Consider the following 19,351-nt stretch of genomic DNA (forward strand, 5'->3'; position numbering starts at 1 on the left):
CCGCGGACCGGGGCACATTCTCTCTGGAGCAGTCAGTCTCGTCCAGAGAGGAAGAGGGAAAGTAGGTCAGCCATCGCATTGGGCAATCGCCGACCCCACAGGCCCTCCTGACTCTGCAGCTGACACTCTCTCAAGCACACGCAGTGGCCTCTCAGCTTCACACCTACTTGCACATCTGCACCTCCCCTTAGCGCGCAGCGGGGCTTTGCCTGACCCCCGTGCAGGCCAGCAAGAGGGCCCAGCACAGGTGAGAGCTGCTCCGTTACCTGAGCGAGGCAGGTGTGAAGGCGTAAAGGCAGGCCGGAAGCACGGCCGTGGGGCCGGGAAAGCTTGGTCCCAATTCCCGCCTGGACAGTTCCTCCCTCCCTAAGCTCTGGGGCTCATTCGTGTGGTGGGGCTGGCGGCGTCCACATCCCAGGGGTGTTGTGAGAATGGAATCCATTGTTACGTGTCAGTGCCTGGCGGATACCGGACACTCACCGCAGAATCTATTACTTGCACCGTAGCTGCTCTGCAGGGAATGGGGCTGAACCCGCGGCCAGGAGCCCCGAGCTCTCCTCTGGGCGCCGTCCCGCGTGGCGCTGCGGTTTGCGGCAGCGTCTGTGCCTTGCACCCTCCTGACTCTTTTCGTGGGCTTCCTGTGAAGTATGAAAGAAATGGTGTGTCTGAAACATTGTGCGAACTGCAGACAACAAGCAAAGAAAACATTTACGTTCCCTGGATAATACCCATCCTTTTCCTGTGACATTAACTCGAGACTCATCGTCAGGCAAACACAATCACTGCCCCCTGCCCCCAAAGACTGTTAATCAACCCAGGTTTAAATCTACCATTCACTGTTTTAATTTGTTTAAAAAGTAAACAGAACAGAACGAGGCAGCACGTTTTGTACGCGGGATGTCCAGGCGCGGGTTGGAGTGAAGGCCACAGCTTGGCTGTTGACCTAGGCGGCCCCAGACCCCGCTGTCCCCGCAGGGTTCGGTGCCCGCGCAGCGCCTCGGCTGGGGGCTGGGACGCAAGCAGCCACCTGCTCCTGAGCGACAGTGCTGGCCTTCAGCAGCTCACCTCTGAGAGGCCCCCGGCTCTGGAGTTCCAGGATTTGATGCAAGTGTGGCACGGGGACGTTTGGTCGCCGAGTGCTGAATTCCCGCCGGGCCTGTGCGGAGGACTATGCGTGTGCTCCGTGTTGCCAGGAGGACCTCTGGGTGACAGAAACGGTAGGGGTCAGGCACCGTTCGTCGTCGGGCAAAAGGGCCTTTGTTCACACGCCAAGTCCCTCCTCACGCTCAGTGCGCTGAGTCGCGGGGGCCTCGGACAAGAGAAACAGGCCTGGGGAGGGCGTCTGCGCCCAAGACCCACGTGGCGAGGGAGGAAAGCCGTCCCCAGACGTCCACCCCGCGGCGCTCCTCCTCTCCTGCCCACACGGAGCGGCTCCTGTCCCACGTGACGGTCTCCGAACATCCGAAGGCAGCTGCGGGGAAGACGGCTTCTTGAGCGAGCAGATGGCCGCCCCACAGGAAATCCGGGTTTTTAAAATGGATAACGGGACGATTCTGCTTCCCATCCTCCCCTCAGGGCCCGACACGGCACCGCGAGAGCTCGGAGACAGAGCGGCCACCACGGGGCCTCGGGGAGACAGGCCACGTCAGGAGCCGGCTGGCGGGGGCCGCCGGGTGTTGAGGGCCAGTGGCGCACCCCTCAGGAGGAGGCCCTGATCTGTAGCCTCCGCCCGTCCTGGGGCGAGCACTCCCGCTGCGGCCGGCTTCAGGCGGTCCACACCCACCACTGACGCCGAGCTGGAGAGAGAGGCGCACTGCTGGTGCCGCGCAGCTCCGGACCCCTCCTGACGGGAAGTGAACTCGCCTCAGGCGAAACCCTCTGTCAAGTTCCAGATTGCGGCTGCCGGGCCTTCGGGGGTAAAGGGAGAGGCATTCCAGGCGGCCTGGTCCCCGGGACGGTGGGGAAGGGGCTGCCGCCAGCCCTGGGGCTGTGACCCGTGTCTAGGCCTCCGAGCCTCTGCGGTCTGCACGCTGGCCAGGTCGGGAACATGCGTGCGACCGAGAGCCTCCCTGCCGGGCCTCCCCATCCAGGCCAAGCCTCAGCGATACCAGCAAGTGGGAATCGAGTGCCTTTTGCGGGCCAGGGCGTGAGGGCACCTGTTATCTCACTGAATCCTCATGACAACCCTGTGAGTCCCCCATTTTACAGATAGGGAAACTGAGGCTCAGCACCTTGCCCAAGCACATCTCTTCTGCATGGCTCCCTCGCACAAGGCGGGAAGGGCACCGGCATCCTCACCTAGGTCAGTGCTCAGAGAGGGAGCTGCAGGCGGGACCGTGGCATCTGGGGGCCCACAGCGGGGGACGATCTGCAGGAAGGGGAGAGGCCAGGAGAGAGACGGGGACATCCCTGCTGCGTGCTGCCGCCCCTCTCCCCGGGATGCTCTCCCTGTCCCCCGGCTCCTTCCCTCCATCCCCGCTGTCCCCAAAGTCCCCCACTGCCCTGCGGGGGTGGGCAGAGGCTGAGACCTGCAGGATGGAAAATCTGCAGCCTCGATGCTGCTGGTTCCCATTAGGACAAATCTCCTTGTTGACAAAAATAAAGAGAACCAAACCTCTGCCAGCGTTTATTGTCTGCGAGCTGCTTTTATTCTCCCGCGAGGAGCTGGATTGCCATGTTCCAAACTGGCACAGGCCCACCAGCTTCAAAGCAGGGAAAATTCCTAATCGGGCAGGGGCTTTGGCGGGGCGCCCTGGTACAGGGAAGTGTCTCCCCAGGGGGCAGCAGCCCGGAGATGCCCGAGCCCAGGGTCTCATTAACGCCGCACGACATTCCGTTTCATTTTCCTTGGCATGGGGCTCGGATTTTCCGGAGCTGAGAGGTGAGACGTGGACGGGCACGGCAGACTCGGCTGCAGAGCCGGCGTTTTCTGAGCACAGGCAGATTGGTGAGTCTGAGATGCCACCAACGGGCGGTCAGCTCCCGATGCCAGGTACCTGAGACAGCTGTGCCCGGGAGCAGAAGAGGTGGTGGCAGTTATTGACGGAAGAGGAGAGTTGGGGTGGCAGCAGGCGGGTGGAGACGCATCACCATGCCTGACGGGGGGGCGGCCCACTGGCCTCCCACAGCTCTGAGCTTGGGCCTTTGCAGGGGGAAGTGGGGAGACCCCCACTGGACAGCATATTGGTGTCCCGTGGCTGCGGCGACATGATGCCGTAACCTGGGTGATTAAAACAACAGAACGTCTTCCCCGCAGCTCTGGAGCCCAGAAGTGGGAAGTCCAGATGCCGCGGGGCCACGCTCCCTCTGGGGGCTCCTCGGAGGAAGAAGAGGGTCCTCCCTGCCCTTTCCAGCTCCAGCGGCTCCAGTGTCCTTGGCTTGTGGCCGCTTCGTTCCAATCTCTGCCTCCGTCTTCACGTGGCCTTCCCTCCTGTGTGGCTGTTTTACAGTCTCCTCTGCCTCCTCTTACGAGGACGTGGTGACGGCACCGAGGGCCCACCTGGCTAGCCCGGGATGACCTCTGCACCGCAAAGGCTTAACTCACTCACACCTGCCAAGGCCCTTTTCCCAAACAAGATCCCGTTCCTGGGCTCCAGGGGTTGGGACGTGGACCTCTCTTTGGGACCCAGTGTCGCCTGCCACAGCCAGCCTTTCCCAGGGTCGCCCACCCTTCCCCACGCGCACCCCCGTCCTGTGCGCCCACAGGCCCTGAGCGTCAGCTGCCTTCGGGGCAGCACCGTTGCGGCCGGAGGGTCGAGTGGAAAGAGCATGCAGCTGGGGGGACGGGCCCGGAATGCCATCCCCTGGCCCCTCGACCAGGGCACTCGGTGGCCTCGGGTGCTCCAAACCCTGAGCGTGAGAGCCCCCTGCACGCTGCCTGCTGCGTGTGTCACGGCGGGGGAGCGGCGATTAAAGAGGGCGGTGGCCCGTGTGCGCGGGGTCTCTCTCCACCTCCTCCTCCTGCCCTTGAGCCGCTCAGTCACGTGCAGCCTCCCGGGGACGGACCAGGCCCAACGACTTTGAGGACGGAGTAAATACGACTTCTGGGTTCGACTGCGGCTGGGAGACTCATTTTAAATTCTATATTCCTTTTTACTTCCTCTTATGGAAGAAAATCTAATCTGGGAGATATTTCCATTGAAAACATGGGTTCAATACTACAAAGAAAAACAAATAAAACTAGAGGCTACTGGAAAAAACAACAGTTCCAGACGGCATGTGTCTCGCCTGAGCGACGCGCCATCGTGCGCGGCCTCCGCCCAAGCTCTCCTGTCCCGTTGCCAGCCTGCGCCCTCCTGTCGGGGACAGGTCTGTGCCCCGGCACCTGGCTGCGCAGCAGGAACAACTGACCCCTCGTTCCCAGCTGTGGCTGTCTCCGCCCCGCCATCTTCTGGGCCTACGCAGGCGGGAGCACGCAAGCACGCGGGCGCAGAGGCCTGTTTTATCGTGTCCAGGGCCGTAGTGGGCTGAATGGCGGCCAAAAATATAGGACCATGTTCTAACCCTGCAGCTGTGACGTGACCTTATTCGGAAAAGTCCTGGCAGATGTGATTAAGTTAAGGACCTTGAAATGTGGAGGTCGCCCTCGATCAGCCAGGTGGGCCCCGAATGTCATCGCAGTGACACGTAGGAGGGAGGCAGAGGAGATTGACAACAGACCCACGCTGAGGACGAGGCGCAAAGACGCAGGCAGGGTCTGCAGGGATGCCGAGGAGGCCGTGAGGACCCTCCCCTGCAGCCTCTGGAGGGAGCCCCGGAGCGTGGCCCTGGCACCTTAGTCTTGACTTCTGGCCTCCAGAACTGCAACAGAAGCATTTCTGTTGTTTTAAGCCACTTTGGTGTGGCAGCTCCAGGACACGAACGCAAGGACCGAGACGAAGCTGCCAGGGCTCTCGGACTGGAACTTTCAAAAATAAGCTCGGCCGGTTCAACCAAGCAGCCTGCCTGGGCGCCGTCCAGCCCGGAACAGCCCCACTGCCCCGAGAGGCGGGGCGTGTGCCTGTGGGACGTGAAACACCCACGGGCTTTGTACTGAACCAGGGTCCAATCACCCCTGACATGTGCCTTGCACAGAAATGTGCACCCCATGGTGAAGCCCAAAACCGGAAGGCCCAGGTGGGCTCCCTGCACTTGGGGGACCCAGGTCCAGATCCCGCATCATCGGGTCCTCGCAGCGCGATGCCGTGCAAGGCTCCTGACGTCCTAGGTCCTAGGTGTCTTGTCTGTCGGTTCCTGCCACATGGCATTGGTTGGGGGTGGGATAAGACCACGAATCCATGACACCTCTTAGCACCCTGCTCAGGCACGGGCCCAGGGCTGCAAGGAAGGGGGTTGTTTTCGAGGGGGCTTGACTGAAGTCGGGCTCAGAAGTGCCGTCAGGACCTAGGTGCGAACAGCAGGCAGCCTGCTTCTCGGAGGGAAGAACGCCTGCTCGGACTCTTCAGTGGTCAGGGGAGCTCTGCACAGACCTGGCCGAACACACTGGTTTGCCACCTGGGAGAAGTCAGTGCCCTCTCCAGGCCTCGGGGTTTCTGTCTGTGGGACAGAAGCTGTGGTCTTTGACTTCCTCTCGGGCACAGTCCATGCCGAGGGCCAGGCGGATGTGGGGTTGGGGGTCATCCCGCAGAGGACCACGAGGGGAGGTGCTCGTGGGGGGGACAATTCCTGGATGGAACTCCAACTTTCTACTCTTCCCACATCTGAGAGCAGGCAGGGGTGGGGGCAGTGCCACCTCCCGTGGGCGCTGGAGGCCGCACGGTGCCTGACCCGGCGCGCACTCCGCAGCTGACCGCGTCCCAGACGAAGGCCTCGATGGACGAGAGCGTGGCCAGGCTGGGCCCTCACTCCTGGCTAGTCCGCCCAGGCCGACGTCCCACCCTGCCCGGCTCGCCCGTCTCCCGCTCCCGGCTCCAGGAAGCCATAGTTGCTTCTGACTTAGGCCCCCACATCTTGTCCCTCTAAGCAATTCTGCACACGGAGGTCAGAGATCTTTCCAGAATGCAGTTCTGACATAGCCTTCTCCTCTTAAAACCCTCCACACGTCCCTGTTCTCCTTGGCACAAGTGCAGACTCCCTACCTGGACTGGCCTGCCCTGTGTCCACAGCCCACCCTCCCGCCTCCAGCTCCCCAGGGGCCCCCACGGCCTCTGCTTGCCTTTCCATTGTGCCCCCTTGGGGTGGCCCCAAACCACCTTCCTCTGGGCCTGGCACGGGCCCCCCCTCTGCAGCTGAGCGAAGAGTCCAGGGTGGCACCCCGAGGGCCGGCACCAAGCCTGAGCCGCCCCATTCCGTGTCCTTTTTCGTCTGAGCTGCAATGCCACCTCCCCCGGGGGGCCCTCCTCTCCCTGGCTGGGCCTGCACCCTGGGATATGCTCTTATACCTGCTGCTGCCCCCCGCCCAATGCCCACCCCGAGCCTGCTGCCACCTGTTGCTGAGTCTTTGGGTTTCCCGGGAGGGCTCTGGGCACGAGGCCGGTGGGGGGCAAGGGCAGCCTCACAGAGCCCCTCCTGCAGGGCCCCGGAGCAGGGACCACCCCTTTCAGTTGCCCCACATCCCAGCAAGGCAACGGGACCGCGAACCTTCCCACAACCAGTCCTCGGATGTGGGTGCCCCCGAGCAGGGGGCGTCTGAGCTCTAGGAAGGGCTATCTGGGCAAAGGACTGAGCTCTTGGCAGGGGGCCCGGGAGTCTGTGTCCCGAGGGCGTCTGGGCGGCCCACCCTGCAGATGGGAGCAGGGACCTCTCAGGTTTCCGAGGAAGTCGTCTACGGTCCACAAGGTGTTTCCGCAGGTGCCACCTCCCTGCGCTCACAGAGTCCCCCAGAGGCGCGCAGGGGTGCGGTCGGTCGACAGAGAGCGCGTGCTCAGGCCTGGGCGGGGCTCGCCCCAACCCCTCTGCTTCCCGCCTGAGTTGTTTCACGCCCTGAGCCTCAGTTTCCCTGATCATCCAGATGCTGGAAGCAGGGCGGGTGGAGCCTTTTCTGAGCACCTACTCTGTGCCTGGCACCACCCACGAGGCATCTCAGGTGTCCCTCACAGCGACCGTGCAGGGGTGCGCACCTGCCCCCGTCTCCCAGAGGAGGGCTCAGGCCAGAGTGGGGAAGCCGTGGCCTCCAGTCCCCGGCGAGGCGGCTCCGCTGCTCACACCCAGGGGGCCGCCTGCTCGGGGGTCTGCGGGGCCTGGGCCAAGAAACAACCAAGGAAAACCCCCCCGGGGGCCGGGCAACAAAAACCCAAAAAAGCCGGGGGCAACCGGAAGGGCCCCCCGGGCCCCGGGGGCAACCTCCCCCCCCCGGGCCGAAGGGGCCCCGAAAACGGGAACCTGCCCGCCAACAATTTTCCCGGGCCGCAAAACCCAACCTCGGCCGGGAAACAACGGCCCCGAAGGGCCCCGGCCAACCAAGCCCCGGGGGGAACCGGAAGGGTGGCAACCCGCCGGCCGGAATCAACGCAACCCAACCGGGGGGCCAAAAGCGGGTTGGCCAATGGTCGGGGCCGGTTCCCCCGGAAAATCCAACAATTTGGGAAGGTTAACTGGCAACCGAAGGGAAAATCAAGGCCAAGAAAACAAGCCCCTCCCGAAAAGAACGGGAAAAAACCCGGCCGCCGGGGGAACCAAGGCCGCCTTCCCCAACCCGGGCAAAACCCCGGGCCCCAAGGAACTAAGCCTGCCGGCCCCGGAACCCAGGGGGGGGGGCCGGCCCCCCAACCGGGGCCGGTGAAAAACCCGCCTCCCGGCCCCCCCACCAATGCTCCGCAGCCGGAGGGGAGGAAACTGCAGCCCCCTGTTAGACGTGTAGCTTGGTCTGCTGGTGTGGGTGTGCTTGACCGGGCTGGGGCCCGGCGCCGCGGAGTCCTGGCTGGGAGCTCTGGGAGGGGAAGAGTGTGTGTGCTTGACTCTGGGATGGGGGAGGCTGGGGTGGGGGAAGGAAGAGGCCTTCACTTCCTAAGCCCCCCTGAAAACACCCCCTAAAATCCATAACCCCCACTACCCTGGTGGAGGTTCAGGCATGGGGAGGGCTTCATGGACAAACCATTTCAGTTAAGCCCACAGCAGTGTAGACAGAACCTTGGGCCCTGGGGTTCAGTGTGAACACTAGGACTAGGGCCCAGGGCTCCTCCCAGCTGGCTCCACTCACTCTCACTCACTCTCACGCCTTTATGGGGCATGGACTTCAGGTGGGGCCGATATCGGACCTGTGGCTGCTTCTCCAGAGGCAGAGGGAGCACAGACTGGACCACACAGTGTTCCAAGGCCTGTTTCCCACTAACAATGCTTGACTGTGTGCCCCGGTGCACAGCTGGCCCCATGCATACCTGCCCCGGTGCACACCTGGCCCCATGCACACCTGCTCCCATACACACCTGGCCCCATGCACACCTGCTCCCATACACAGCTGCCCCTGTGCACACCTGCCCCAGTGCACACCTGTCCCTGTGCACACCTGCCCCCATACACACCTGCCTGGTGCACACCTGCCCCCATACACACCTGCCCCTGTGCAAACCTGCCCCAGTGCACACCTGTTCCTGTGCACACCTGCCCCTGTACACACCTGCCCTCATACACACCTGCTCTCAGAAAGATTTGTCACAAAGGCTGCAATTTACTCACCTGTACCGCTCCACATCCAGATAAGAGGGTGTTCCTGGTGCCGGCCGGGGCCACCCCGTTCACAGAAAAGGACAGGCAAGTTGTGGGAAGGAGGAAGAGAGAGAGGCTCTGGAATGGGCTTGGAGCCTTTTGGAAGAGGCGGCTGTGTCTGAATCTGTGCTCTGGGTCCTCCCCCCAGCCCCACTCTCACCCCCAGGGTGGACAGTGCCACCGAGGAGAGGCTCAGTGCCATGTGCTAAAGGGGACAAGTGGCCAGAGTGGCAGCGCGTTCAGTCGGAGGTCCCTCCTGCTGGACAGGGTCACCGCCCCCTCACCCCTGCCCCCACACAGCAGAAGGGTGCCTTAGGTAGCTAAAAGCCCCTATTGTCCCGGGAAGCAGAGCCCCTCCATCCCTGGGTCTCTGCAGGAGGCCCGCGAGGGGGGATCGCGGAGGTGTTACGGGCTGACTTCCACCCCCTAGAGTCCACGGCCCCCACTCCCCAGAGTGTGACTGTTTGGAGACAGGGCCTGCAAGGACGTAATTAAGTTAAAATGGGATCATTAGTGTGGGCCGTCCTCCAAGCTGACCGGTGTCCTAGTGAGAAAGGAGATTAAGACACAGACACACACAGAGGGGCGACCACGGAGGACACAGGGAGAAGGCGGCATCTACGAGCCAGGGAGAGAGGCCTCAGATGGAACCAACCCTGCCCACACCTTGATCTTGGACTTCCAGCCGCCAGGACTGAGACAATAAATTCCTGTTGCTTAAGCCGCCCAGCCTGTGGCGCCTTGTCACGGGAGCCCGGGCGACTCACACACGGGAGCCCGGCAACCGCAGGAGCTGCCTCGGTCCCTCCCACCCTCTCTTCCGCTGGGAGGACACAGGACGAAGAATGCTTCAAAAACAAGGTGACGAGGGACACGCTTTGTCCGAGGCCTTGAAAGTGGTCACTTTTCCAAGTAAGTGTTCAGAGATGACACTGGGATTCAAGGGGCCCCCTCCCTTCTTCCCCAGCCCCTGGCACGGAGGGAGAGTCCTGCTGGCTCTGTGGGCAGAGCAGTGGCCCCTGGTCTGCTGAGAAGCCGCAGCTTGCGTGGACTTGGGTCAAGGCCGAGGGGTCAGAGGCAAACCAGGGCGGCACGGGGTCGGGAGTTCTGCAGCCAGCAGGACTCGCCCTCTGCCTTGGCCAGCCCTCAGGTCCTCCCTGGTCCACTCTGCTTGTGGAGCACAGGGTCGCACGGTGGCTAAGGGCTGAGTCAGGAAGATCTGGGATCCAGTCTGGGCTCAGCTATGCAACCTCGAGCGAATAGTTTGACCTCCCTGAGCCTCCATTTCTTCCAATTTCAAAGGGTTGTTGCTGGATTGAGTGAGATGATGCAGGTAAACAGGTGCCCTGGAGGGAGCACAGAAGTCTTGGAGGGTCGGGGCAGAAGAGCGCCCGGCGGCAGGATGCAGGCAGAGCGGAGGGAAGGGGTCGCCCGTCTGCCAGCACCCAGCACCCAGCACCCAGCTGGGCCTCCCTCCCCTGTCTTCTCATCTAAGCTTCACAGGGGTCCCCACAGGTCAGTTTCCTCATCCCCAACTCACGGAGAACAAACCGAGGCTCAGAGAGGGGAACTCACTTGCCCAAGGTCACATGGCTAATGCCTTCCAGCGGAAGTCTGTGTGACTCTGGAGTTGGCCGGGTCCCAGGACGCCAGCTGAAGGATGCAGGTTTGGAGGCTTCTCCTTGGGCAGCTGGGGGGAACTCATGCCCTAAGGTGTCCCCTGCTTGGGACAGTGTGGGCAGCTCCAGGCACTCGGCCGGGCCCACCTCAGTGGACCATGAACTCCCGGAGGGCAAGCAGACACCTGCATCCAGGCACTCCAGGAAGACGGGCTACCTGGCTCCCTCCGTCTCCTCCACGGGGCTGGAGCTCTTGCCCGGGGAAAGACGAGAGAGAACGTGGCCACCCCTTGAGGGCTTTACCCTGGGGAGGGGCTGGCCATTTCCTGCCAGGCAATGACTTGGGGAGGCTGGTGTGATCCCTTAGGATGGGTGGGGAACCGTCAGCTCCATGAGAGGGCAACGCTTGCTCCTGCCATGGGCGTCCTCTTGAGGATCACGGCTCTGCAGCTTAAAAAGTAAATGAGAAGAAACAGGACATGGAAGGGAAGTTGGGCAGGCAGACCCCGGGAGCAGAGTGCAGGGCACACCTGCCTGCCCCACTCCCTACAGGCGCCGTGGGAAGCACACAGGGTGCGGGCAGCGGGGCCGAGGGGCGGCCAGGCTGCGCTCTGGAGCAGACGGTCCCTTCCATGGCCAGCGCCATGCAGGAGTTGGTGCCCAGGGAGGGCCTGGACGGGAAACTGGGATGAATTAGAGAAGAGAGGAGGACACACACAGGCACGCCAGGGGCCACCCCACACGGGTGTGGGAGTCACTCCGCTGCCCGTGAGGCCAGCGTGCATGGGACTCAGGCGCCCCGCTCACTGCAGACTCCCCAGAGCGGGGAGCATATGCGGTGAACAGTTTTCCAAGCACTCCCGTCTAAGCAGCTGTGGGAGGGCGCAGGAGGATGCGGGATTTGGGACAATCTCCCCCAGTCAGTGGTGCCCGAGTCTGGGCAGGGCGGTCTGCAGGCAGGTGTCTGGTCGGGATGACGTGTGGAGACGGGCAGCGTGTGTGCTGCGCTCTGAGCGTGGAGACCCGGGTTCCAATCCTGACTCTCCTACGGATGAGCTGGTACCTTGGGAAGTTCCTTACCCTCTGTGACCCCACTGGACAAATGCCAACAGCATCCTCTATGGTTGCACGAGAACTCATGCACGTGTGTGTGTGGCGTGGGAGGCGCAGCACACAATGCAGAGGAAACCAAAGAAGACAGCCCCTCTGGGAGCTGACAGCCGGCTGAGCAGAGGGCATCCCTGATCTGCCGCCGGCACTTCCGTGAGCCCTCTGCGTCTCCTGCGGCAGCAGGCCTGCCAGGCTGATATTCTTGCTGCCACCGATGCAATCCCAGTCCTGGCCCTTGCAGTCACGGCCACCTCCTGCCAACCTGGATCAGGCTGCTGAGCTTGGGAACTTTTCTCTGAGTTACCTGGTGGGATAGAAACTTGCCTTTCTGCCTCACTGCAGGTTTGGATGAGGGTGGAAGCACATTTGCCGTCCTGGCCAGGCCACTGCGCCACTTGCTCTCCAGGAGAGGATAAAATGCCTCTGTCCCAGCTGCTGCATCCATGAGTCGCAAACCTGTGTCTTCCTATTGTTGCTGAGAGGTCAAATCTTGAGGGTCCTTGGGGCGGTCACTTGGCTTCCAGCTCTTGAGTGACTAGTGTTAACCCAGGCCAAAGTTCAGATGCCAGTTCTGAGTTACAGGTGTCCGGAGCGCTGGCTGATCGGCACCGATGCACACGTGTGAGTTTTGGAAAAGGAGACACATGTGTCCTTGGGGAAAAAGAAAACATTTCCAAGGCTTGGATCAGAGAGTCGGCACTCTCTCCAGATAATCAGGCCACCGACCTGTGTCAGTACCCCTGTCTTTAGGGGACAGCTGGCCTTCCTGTGGTGGGTGTGGGGGCACTCCGGGGGCCACGTGGGGCTGGTGCTCAGGGAGCGTTAGAGGAAACTGCTCACTCACTGAGGCGCACAGAGAACAGAAGCACCAGCCCTACAGCTTATCCAACACACGCACCCCACACGCATGCACATGCACATGCACACACTTCTCTCACACATGTACACACACCCACACTCACATATACACATGCACACACGCTCTCAACTCACATATGGTACACATTTCCCCCACCACATATATGATCTATGCAAGTTGTAAAAAATAATCAAATAACAAAGAAATATAAAAACCAAATATAACATTTGCTTTGCAGAATGTATCTCAAGCACCCTTCCTGTCGTGCGCACAGACCTTCTCATTCTTGTCCTGTGCAACACTGAACACCTACAGGAGTACAAGTGGCAGGTACGGAGGCTGAAAGCTTGACCACTAGTGAGCACCGGCGACCTGCCTGCCGCCCCGCTCAAGAGCCAGCTCAGGGCCATCCCAGCAGACTTAACCTCTGCCTGCGTTCCTCATCTCCTGTTCCAGAATGTTGGGGATTAAAGGGCATTTGGGGAATTTCACGCCCAGTCTGGAGATGTAACTGGAGAGGGGAGTCCCAGCCCTGTCTGGCATTGCTGGCTGGATTGTTTGCTCAACGGGATGGCTTGGGGTTGGAAAAGCCTTAATTCACTTTCATTCCTTGTTTGAACAACAATCCTGCAGCCCTGTGGGAAGAGGCGAAGGTCAGGCTTCAGCAGGCTGTGCAGAGAGGCCTCCTGGGCTTGGGGAAGTCTGAGGGGGAGACTCCCACCCACCACCCAGAGCCGGGCAGGCCTCCGGCCCAAGGAGACCTCCCGCCCAAGGAGACCTCCGAAGGGCTCACAGAAGTGCAGGCGGGAGGGAGGGGGAGCGCCGGCGGCTCCTCCCCCAGGGCAGCAGATCGGGAATGCCCTCCGCTTAGCCAGCTGTCAACTCCCAAAGGGGATGTCTTCTTTGGTTTCTTTTTATTGCAGAGGGGCCACCAGGGAGTAGGCAGGAGCGCCGGGAAGGGGTCTGGGGGGAGGGCGGGACAGCAGAGCCAAACTTCGTCTGATTAACAACCCAGATGTTCGGTGTCCGAGTACACGGAGGCTTGGGACCTCTTGGGACGTTAGACCCTAACGGGGGTCCCACGCCAATCTGCAATTAAGAGGGAGGTGGAAGGTCCTCTGTCCGGGTTGACACGTCGCCACAGTCTTGGGCGCCCCGATCTGGCTGGAGTGGAAGTTTAGTCTCCACCCAGAAGAGGAGCTCTGAGTTCCTCCGCGTTAATGAAAGAGTTAGGCGGGGTGAGCTGCAGCTCTTTCTTTCGAACCCAAAGCGATCAAACTGTGCGGCCCCTCCGCACTGGTTCCTGGCGCTCGGCCAGGTGCCGGCACCTGGGGAGGGAAGAGTGGGGGACCAGGGTGGGCCGCTGCGCCCCAAGGCCGCCCCGGGCCGCCGCCCGCTCGCAGAAGGAGCAGGGGCGCCGCGCCCGCCCACGTCCGCTCCCGCCCCGGGCCAGCCCCTTCCTCGCCGCGACTCGCCCGCTGACCCCACCCCTCGCCCGCGGCGCCCAGTGGGAGGCGGGGGCTGGCCGGGCCGAGCGCAGCGCCGGGCTCTGATTTGCTGCGGGCCTCGGGGATCGACAGCCTCCGCGGCCGCCTGCCAGGAGAGAGGGAGGGAGGAAAGGGGGAAAAAAGTGCACGGCGCCCAAGGCGAGGTCCGCACTCCTCGTCCCCGCGGCTGGCGCAGGACCTCACTCGAGCGGAGCGCCCACGGGGAGCGGGTCGCGGGGCGGCGGCGGCGAGGAGGAGGCGAGAAGGAGTTGCGGGAGGAGGAGGAGGCGAGGGTGAGCGAGCCGAGCGGGGTCCCGGCCGCCCCGCGGGCCAGAATCAAGCCCTCCCGCCCGTGGGCGAGCGCGCCAGCCGCCCCTTCCAGAAGAGCCACCGTCACAAAGGAGAACAGGCAGGCGCCGAGCTCCCCATGCCCTCCTGAAGTGGCGCGGTCCCCGCTGAGTCCGCCGCCCGGGCCGAGCCCCGCGTCCCCGTGCGTCCCCGTGCGCCTCCGAGCGCCCCTGTGCGCCCCGGCCCGCGCCCCGCCGGCATGGACGTCCACACCCGCTGGAAAGCGCGCAGCCCGCGCCGCCCGGGCGCCCCGCTGCTGCCGCCACCGCTGCCGCTGCTGCTGCTGCTGCTGCTGCTGTGGGCGCCTCCTCCGAGCCGCGCAGGTAAGGGCGCCGGGGCGCAGGGCCGCTGGACGGGGCGCGCGGCCGGGCGCCGCTGTCATCCCCGGCGCCTTCGCCCGCCTCTTCCGCGCTGCGAACTTTCCCCCTTGGCCTGTGGAATGCACGGGCCGAGACAGCGAATGCCATTGGCTGGGGGCCCGGAGGGGGCGACGCGCCGCCACAGTCCCCAAACGCGCCGGCCGGGTGGGGCTGCGAGTTGGATCGGCCAGAGGGGTTGTCCACGAGGCGGGCAAACTTTTGTCCCGAAACCTTGCGTTCTCCGTCCCACATCACAGGCGCCCAGCTCTGCCCACACAGCCCCACAGCAGAACTTCCTCTGCTGAAAGCCGGGCAGGGCCGCCCCCTAGAGTCACCGTCCTCAAATCCGGACTCGTCCCGCGGGGCTCCTGGGGTGGGGGGAATCCCAAAAGCTTCGGCCCCCAACGCTGGACTTGCCCCAGGCACACTCTCCCTCTAGGCTGGGCTGGCTCTCTGCTTTCCCTGGGGACAGGGTTTCTTGCAGTCCTGGCTGCCTTAGTGCTCAGTAGCACTGGGGAGCCTTGCAGGGTGGTAGACCAGCCCTGCTCCTAATCCCACAGCCCCAGACCTCCTGTACTCGGGAGGCAGATTTTCTTAGGTTCCCTGCGCGGAGATTGTATGCCTGGAGCAGAGCCAGGAGCTGGTCTTGGAGGCAGGGCTGTGAGTGGTTTGGATGACATGCAGATGTGGGATTCCTTCTGCCAGGGGTCAGCGCTTGGAAGGAGCCCTGCTTCCCTGGGGTGGGGGGGTCCGCCAGGCGGGTGCTGACTGTGCCCTGCCTGGGTTCTCCTGGTTCTGATTCTCTGGCACAGCTACCTGTTGGGGAAGTGTTTTCCTAAGCGTCACCTTTGGTGGTAGCTCCGGGGTGGGTCTTCACAGACCCTCAGACATCAGAGCCCAAAGCCCTGGAAGGTGCCCCAACTCCCCACCGACAGGTGAGGAGATGAAGGCTCAGAGCTTCTGATGTGAAGGGAAGGGCCAGTGGGCTCAGTGTTCAGCTGGGCCAGCTAGCCGTCCCCCAGGGAGAAGGCTGCTTTCTCTACTTTGTGATGGGCAGACAAGTGAGAAGAATCATTCCACATCCCACTTGCCAATTAAAAGATTCTTTTCCTTTTTTCCTGGCACGATCAGTGCTTGCTGGGCTGGTGCAGATGAGGAGTCAGGGTGTGGGGCTGCTCCGGGGCTGCCGGGGAGGAGCCAGGAGCCTGACCTGGCTCCCAGGACCGGGGGTCTTATCCGGGGCTGCCACCCGTGACCCTGGGCTAACCGGCCTTGTCTTTCTCCAGGGGTTAGTTGAAGGTGGGGGACAACAGGTTCATAGAAGAGTGGAATGGAGAGGAGGAGGAGGATGTGGTCAGGGGACCACACCGTTGCCCGGGGACTTGGCCCTGTCTCAGTGCCTCTGTGGGGTTTTCCCCAGGGACTCAGCAGGGAATCCTGCAGGGGAATTGTCACCCAGAAGGCCCGGGCTGGCGGTGCAGCTGGCGGACCGTGCATTCACCCCTCCCCCGCCTCCCCCCTCCCCCCATCTGTGGAACTGGCAGGATGGCACAGGGCAGCTGGCTGTGGAGTTGGACATTTTGTCTTTGTCAAAACAGACGTTTAGAAGCCGGTCAAGAAGCCGCTTTTCCTGGTGGGGTTTGCAAACCCCTCTCCACCAACCAGGGTGGGACCGTTTGGAAGTCATCCTCAGTGCGCGGCCAGATGCAGGCGAGGGGGGAGGTCCTCAGCGCGGGCCTTTTCTCTTCTCCATCTTGGGATTTGCCAGATGTTTTCTGAGTTTTCTCTGAACACAGCTCTTTTTCCTACCTTCTTCTAGGCCAAGTGTGTGAAGGAATGAAAAGTAAGATTGCATTTGGGGCTGCTTAACATTGTAACGGGGAAGGAGAGTATGGGAAATGAAACATGACCCCAATATTTGGAAATTGAGGTCATCTCCTTGGCACGCCATTGGTTGACTCCAGTCACGTGATCGCTTTTTGCAATAATTTGTGGGAGAGTCAGCCAAGTTTTGTGAGACTTGACAGATATCAAATGGTTAAATTTCCTCTGACTCAATCAAGTTGGCTGGAAAGACATCCTTTTCCATCCTCTGCCCCCTCCCTCTTGCTCCCCGGGAAAGAACAGACGGTGGGATGGATTCAGAAGCCTGGTGACTCCCCCAGCCCCAGAGCCCCCTCCCTCCTCCAGGCCAGACTTCAGTGGCCGGAGGGCTTGGAGTTGTGGTTCCATCCAGGGCTTCGAGCACCCAACAGTGGCCCTGGGCAGGAGTGTCCTTCTGGTGCCAGGCTCTCTGTCTCTCCTACAGAGATGTTGCTCCCGGGCTGTTTCTGGGGTGCTGGCCAGAGCCGGCTCCTTTACCCCACCCTTCAGATATTTCTGGACTCTCCCCACCGCCACGCCCTTAGCCGAGCACAGCTGATGCCAGCCTGGTCCCTGCCTTCCAGCTGTCTGGCCCGTCTCTTGCCTGGACCGCCCCATCCCATCTTCCTGGGTCGTAGACTTTGTGGGCTGGAGCAGGGGCTGTGGGGAACAGACCCCGCACCCCACTTGGTAACAGTGACAGAGAGCAACCCCTGGAGGCCCAGGATGAGTCACCCACTCTCCTGAGGGCACCCACTCAAGAGCCTCAAGGGATCTGTCCGTCCCCGTCACGTCACATGGCTCTGGGAACTGCCTTTGCAGACGGTGACATACGGGGATGAATTTTCTGGCACTCGCCTGGCCCGCATTGAGTACCAGCCACATCATCTCGTCGGGTCCTCACACGGGCCTGGAGGGGACAGGGGTCTGGAGCAGGGACCCCGGGCAGGTCTGTCTACCCTCTTGCCTGGGACGTCACTCTTAGCCGTATCAGAGTTTCATCTTCTCGTTTCATGTCGGTTTATCATGTCCTGGGGAGAGGCCCAGTGCCCTGAGCATAGTCCCGGCCTGGGGCCCAGTCTGAACAGGGCCCCGAGGGAGGCGTTCCATTCGGCCAGCGCGGAGTCTAAGTTCCTTTCTTCCTGTCTACCCTCCCTCCCTCCTTCCCTCCTTTCTTCCTTCCCTCCCTTCCTCCTTCCTTCCCTCCCTCCCTCCCTCCTTCCTTCCCTCCTTCCCTCCTTTCTTCCTTCCCTTCTTCCCTCCTTCCCTCCTTCCTTCCCTTCTTCCCTCCCTCCTGGGTTTTTTTCCAGGAGGGACCTGACTGGCCACAGTCCCCTCCTCTTGGCTAATGAGGCCTCTCCATATGTCCACGGGGCCTGGGGACTATGGGGAGACAGAGGTGCACAGGAGGACCCCTCGTTCTCTCCAGGGCACCCAGTCTGACAGGCAGACACTGTGTTCGTTGTACTCGTGGCCCGTATGGGACATGCTGAGCATTGTTTAAAACAATACTCTACATCTGGGAGCGTAGCCTCCACTGGGAGAGCTGAGGGGCTTCCTGGAGGAGGGGATGTTGCACTGGCTTCCCCTCCTTTTGTTGCAGAAAGGAGTCTCCTTCTCCGGCCCTCGTCCACCTCTGGTTTTCATCTCACCCTCGTCCCTCCCTCCTGGCAGGACACTCCAGCCCCTGTCCCAGAGTTCTCCTGGGCCACTTCCCCTGGCTGGAAAGCCCCTCATTAACATGGTTGGCTGCCGGCGCCCCCAGGACACGGGGGAGCCCTTTGCCAGGAGAACACAAGTGCCCCACAGGGGAAACCCGGGGTAGGTCCTGGGGGCTTCATTAACCCCTTCTCTGCCCCACTCCTCCCACACCCCTGCACTGGGGCGGGGGACCCCCTGGCACAGCGAGAGTGGTCTGCACAGCCCTGAAGACAGGTGACAGACAGCCTCGGCTTGGGATGTGGGGCCTCTAGTGACAATTTTGGGTACCTGTGCGGGATGTCAGGTGATGGGATGTCGGAGGGGACATTCCTTGACAATCAGCTGCTGAGCCCCAGGGCAGCACGGGCAGTCACAGGCCGCTACTGTGCAGACTTTGTTTCTCTGCCTCTGCTGGGCTCTCAGGCTGGCTGGGCTGGGACAAGTCACCACACTGCAGTTTCCCCTCCTGAAAATGGGGAGAGGCGCATTTCTCGCTTTGAAGGGCGGCTGTGAAGGTTCTTCGAGGCAATACCCGCAAACTGCTCTGTGGAGCGCCTGAACTGCAGTAAGCACCCTGTGCGTGTAGGACATGATCGCAACTCCCATTTTGAGTGGTGCGTTTGCAAAAGGAAAAAGCAGTGTTTCCGTAATCCTCTTTAAACACAGCTGTTCCAGAAAACAGTAGAGGTAGGTGTGTCTGCGCACAAGGCGGCACTGGCCGCTAGTGAGACCTTTGTGGGCTCTGATCCACCAGAGGGGCAGTCTGCATGGTGCGTGCACTGTCCCACGTAACCCCGTGGGGTCCTCATGCAGGTCACGTGAGGCCTGCGTGCAGAAATGCTTGACAAGCTGAGCCTAGGGCTGTACTCCTGTGCGTGTGTGCATAATGTGCATGTTTGCACGGCGTGTGATCCACGTGCCTGTGTGTGCCTGTGTGTTTTTGTCTCTGTGTATGACATGTCTGTGTGTGTATTTGTGGGTATATGTTTGTGTGAGCGTGCACACACACGCATGTTCACACACATGTATTTACAAGGCTGTCCCGACGTGCTTGTGCGTGCAGCGCCCAGTGTGTTTGGGGAGCTCATGGCCTGGTGACGTCTCTCCTTACCATGCCCCACCCCTTGCCGGATGCGAGAGGAAGAGATGATACGTGGCATGGAGCCCTCTGAGTGACCGCACGGCTCTGGTTCTGCCGCAGGGCAGGCTGGGTCCAGCAGAGTCCAGCAACTTGATGTGTCTGTTTTTACTCAGAGGAGGGCGATGTTATATTATAGCTTCTGCTTCCCCCGCTATTTATATTCTCCCATATAATCGACTCATCTGGTGTCAGCACTTTGCCAAATGTTAGTTTGAAACTTT

General features: G+C 61.8%; 1 protein-coding gene across 2 annotated transcripts in view; it reads left to right on the plus strand.

Annotated features, from left to right (window-relative positions):
- Nucleotides 1-14,265: 14,265 nt before the first annotated feature.
- COL5A1 (collagen, type V, alpha 1) overlaps nucleotides 14,266-19,351 on the plus strand; it is a 166,057-nt gene continuing 160,971 nt past the window's right edge. For both annotated transcript variants that reach the window (XM_012639828.1, XM_012639829.1), the window contains exon 1: nucleotides 14,266-14,389. In XM_012639828.1, the coding sequence (XP_012495282.1) occupies nucleotides 14,266-14,389 (124 nt within the window). The remainder of the gene's footprint in view (nucleotides 14,390-19,351) is intronic.

Source organism: Propithecus coquereli, unplaced genomic scaffold, assembly GCF_000956105.1.
Source record: "Propithecus coquereli isolate 6110/MARCELLA unplaced genomic scaffold, Pcoq_1.0 Scaffold142, whole genome shotgun sequence".
Taxonomy (NCBI): domain Eukaryota; kingdom Metazoa; phylum Chordata; class Mammalia; order Primates; family Indriidae; genus Propithecus; species Propithecus coquereli.